We start from the raw sequence: 4,096 nt of genomic DNA, 5'->3' as shown, positions 1-4,096 counted from the left end.
GGGAGTCCGCGTCGTCTGACTAGGCACGCGACCTCCTCCCACCCTGCCCCCCCAGTAGCACTGTCATCTTTCTTTATCATATCTCCCGAAGTCCCCTGAACGTCTTTTCGCTGTCGCTGTTGGCGATAGAGTGATAAAACACACAAAAATAAATGATGGGGGGAGGATAAAACTCTCATGTAAAACTCGCACGCGAAGCCCCCAAAAAACAACCACTGCGGCGCGACACGCGAACGCACTTGTCGCGTGTGCCTGTTGGACGCAAAATGTTTTCACGTGCAGATAAAAGCAGTTTTACGCCGCATAGCTGCTTTTGTAGTGATGAGAGGGACGCAATGATGTAGCGTCGTATTCTTTGCCCAGAGTGTCATAATCCCTGCTCCCGCCGCACCTGTCGCGCTATCGTTACCTGCTCGCTGGCCCTTCACTAGAATGTGGCTGCTGGCGGCGGCGCGTCGCTCTAGAGAGAGGCGTGGCACCGCATCACTTGGGCAACACGCCCCGTTGTGTTGGCACCGCTGGGGGGAAGGGAAAAGGGGAAGGAAAAGGGGGGGAGGTGGACCAAGGGAGACTTTGTTTGCCACGATAACGAAATCGGGCCGATACGACGACGGATTGCAAGCACTATTATTACTGGGGGCGGCGGCAAGCAGAAAAACAAGGAGGATATAAATAAATTACTTTTATTTAACAATGATAATATGGCCAGATACAAATAACGATGGTGATGAGTATGGCAGTGGTACCACCACGCAGCGTGCGGACTAGTAGTATCTTCCTATACGAGTAATATGAATATGTCTCTATCTTAGTCGTATCTTGCTTAAGTTACGTCGATCTTAAAAACCTAATGAGGACTTACTTTAGTAACTTACACACTAGGAATTGCGTTCTGGAAGGACAACATTACATTAGCTCACATAAAAATTACACGCTAGGGCTGGAATCATGCTCCAAGATTACATACGATATAAATAGATTTCGAGATTACGTTTTTCCGATAAAACATACTGTAATTATTATTTCTAAATTTATGTCTATATCATAATCATGAGAATATAAATTTACTCTTGATAATATTTATGGGGTATAACATTTGAACAACGTGCAGTGTTCCTACACTGTGAAAGAGAAGCTCAAATATTGCTACCCAGTTACGAATACTTTTGGATAATATTTTGGGTCATATTTTCATATAGAGCATACATATTTCGTAAAAATCTTACATTTCTCATTTTGTACTCAAACTTTGCTCAGTACGCATTACGAGGTACGCCAAAAGTAATGTGTAGGGAGATACGCTATGAACAAATACATGGTTATATTATTCACTGTTTGCCACCACGTCTTTTCAGAAGTTTCCCTGGGAGTTCGTGGAGCAAACGTCCCGATCTAACGTACTTGTGTACATTTCAATCAAGTGTCCAATCTTGTGTGCATTTTCTTGCCGGCTGCCTTTTGTCGGCCAAACGGTCCTTGGCTCTTCACAAAACACATTCATTCACACGACGCATACATTCAAAGTGCCTTTTTAACATGCTGGGCGGAAATCAAGTATTTCTAATCGTCTCAATGAAGCATTATACGAGTAGTACATATATCGTAATATAGCAATTAAAATACTGATTAGATGCATAATACAATGTCAATGTGGATTAAATGATCAGAAATAAATATTATTCCGTTCGACTTGACGATAATACAAGTAGTATTTTGAATCCTCGTGTATTGAAACCTTCCCCGATATTGGCAGTGATGCTACGTTGCTCGCCGAAAGAGCGTGTGCCTCTTATACAAACCAATAATACACAGGGCGAAGAGCTACAGAGGCTCCCCAAAATAAAAATGTTTCTCCGATGGTACATACTTAGCGCGCAAGAAAAAAATCTTTGGTTACGTATATCGTAAAAATTAATAGTCAGTTACCTCGCGAGTTACCCCGCCGAGCTCAACTCGAATGCTCCCTGCAGTGATCCTGCGGCTCCCCCTCCCTTTCCCGGGGCGCCGCGGCTCCCCGACGTCGCCTCCCTTGCTGTACAATGTCTGTCCCTGCGACCAACGCCGTGTACTAGACGTCCAAAAGGTCCTCCTCCTCCCGCTTCCTCTCCTCTCCTACCGTCCCCTCCCTCCCTCCCTCCTACTCCTGCTCCTCCTCCGATGGCCCCCCTCACATGGTCGTCTCCGCGTTGGCCGCCGAGCCACTGGTAGCGAGGTCCACGGAGCGCTTCCGGGTCTCCTCGTCCAAGACGGACAGCTTGCGCGACTCGAGCAGGCCGACGACGCCCAGCTCGGCGTCGTCCGCGTGCCGCTCCTGGTCCATCTCGTCCAGCTCGTCCTTGGACAGGTGGTACACGATGCCGGCGCCGAAGCCGTCGCCCAGCACGTTGATGGAGGTGCGGATGCGGTCCCTGCAAGCAGGCAGAGGTCGCCGTCGATACCCCGCGCCGCGCCCCACCCCCTCCGGGAGGGGAGGTCAGCCGTGTGGGCGGGCGGGGGTAGCGACGCCAGCGCGCTTAAGGTATCGTCCAGGAAGGACGTCCGTGGTTTTTCTGAGATTAATTCAGTGAATTTTCGGGAGCTTCGACGCCTGCGAAACTCGGGGTAGGCCACACCGCAGAGCACGCATGCACTGCAGACAAGGAGTTGCCTACCCATCAGGCGCTATGAGAACTAGCCTAGGCTGAACTTGGCAGGTTCCCAACGGCGAATGACGGACGTACTTTCGAAATGGGCCCCTATATCCACTTACTCAGAGAGTTGGTGGATCACCTTACCGAAGTGATACTGTACCGGATACAGGGCTTGCCTATCGGGCCCCTTATAGTGAGTAGGCAAGCCCGTATGCGGCACAGTGTCACTGCGAAAAGTCGCTCACGAGGAGTGAACCGCCAACCCCAGTGTAGTACAGCGTAATAAAACGTTTGGACTCACCAAAGAAAATGATAATATCAACAACAAAATAACACCGGGAGTTCCCCCCCCCCCCAAAGAAAGCTCCTCGGAATGTACGTACAACAGCCAGTCGACGGCGAAGAGCAGCGACACGTCCGAGGTGGGCAGCCCCAGGGCGGTGAGCACCAGCAGCATGGTGATGAGCGCGGCCGACGGGATGGAGGCGGCGCCGATGCTCGCCAGGGTGGCCGTCAAGCTGGAAGAGAAGAGAGGAGCCAGCAGGCCGCGAGGGGGTGGGTGAGAAATCGCGCGAGGTCGGCGAGCATAGGCGCGTGGGCTGAATATTTAGCCGGCGGTGACAGGGAGATCAAAGGGATAATGTGACGGAGTGCCGTGACGAGTCGACCGCGGCCAGTCCCACATAATGTGTGTCACATATGGCCTGCGTTGTTCGACAGACTTTATTTTATTGGTGACGCTCAAATTACGAAAATATCGCTTGAGTGGAAATCAGCACAGGGGAAACGAGCAAAGCGCCGCCATATGACCTCTTCATCGTTCAGCTAATAGCCGTGGGACGACCAAATTGACGGTGAGTTCCCCAAAACTGTGTAAAAGCTGTCACGAACTGTTCGTAGTCGAGTTTCTCATCACTCCCGACCCGACACTCCAGGTCTCGTTCCAGGCACTCGAAGGTGAATTCTAAGACATTTGACTATGAGTGAGGGGTATGGAAATGGGTCAGAACGTCTAAACGTTTGGACCAAATTTTGAAAACAATGCATTTTCTGAGGTTTCAAGAGTATGATAACGACATCAAATAATGCATGCAAACAAAGATTTTTTGTGCTATGAAAACTCTAGGAAATCACATGAATATTTTTCAAAATACTTGGGGGGCCACGTTTTCTCCCACACCCGCCGCCCACAACCCAGTCGGTCCGGCGGTATAGACGAGTTAACCCACCTGGTTTACGTAACACCAACTAACACACCCCTCCCGAGGACGCTGACGATTGGGAAAGGGCAGCAGGCAGGCGGAGGGCTGCTGCTGCTGCCTCCCCTACTGCCCTGCACGCCGTGCGTTATGCAAGCCACGCCGGGGAGCCTCACGCTCGCATAAAGCCGCCCTTGTAATTACCGTATCCAATTGCAGTACTACATACGTGTGCGCATACCGGGGTTTAAAGGAGGGAGGTGGGGT

At 50.5% G+C, this 4,096-nt stretch overlaps 1 protein-coding gene across 1 annotated transcript in view; it reads right to left on the bottom strand.

Moving 5' to 3' along the window:
* Positions 1-667: 667 nt before the first annotated feature.
* Positions 668-4,096, bottom strand: part of LOC113212255 (excitatory amino acid transporter-like) — a 10,668-nt gene continuing 7,239 nt past the window's right edge. Inside the window, exons 10-11 of the mRNA XM_052266915.1 lie at positions 3,014-3,148; positions 668-2,408 (exon numbers count right to left, since the gene is read on the bottom strand). Coding sequence (XP_052122875.1) covers positions 2,168-2,408; positions 3,014-3,148 — 376 coding nt within the window. The 3' untranslated portion in view covers positions 668-2,167. The remainder of the gene's footprint in view (positions 2,409-3,013; positions 3,149-4,096) is intronic.

Source organism: Frankliniella occidentalis, unplaced genomic scaffold, assembly GCF_000697945.3.
Source record: "Frankliniella occidentalis isolate FOCC.00 unplaced genomic scaffold, Focc_3.1 Scaffold44, whole genome shotgun sequence".
Classification (NCBI taxonomy): domain Eukaryota; kingdom Metazoa; phylum Arthropoda; class Insecta; order Thysanoptera; family Thripidae; genus Frankliniella; species Frankliniella occidentalis.
This window is presented reverse-complemented; position numbering and strand designations above follow the sequence as displayed.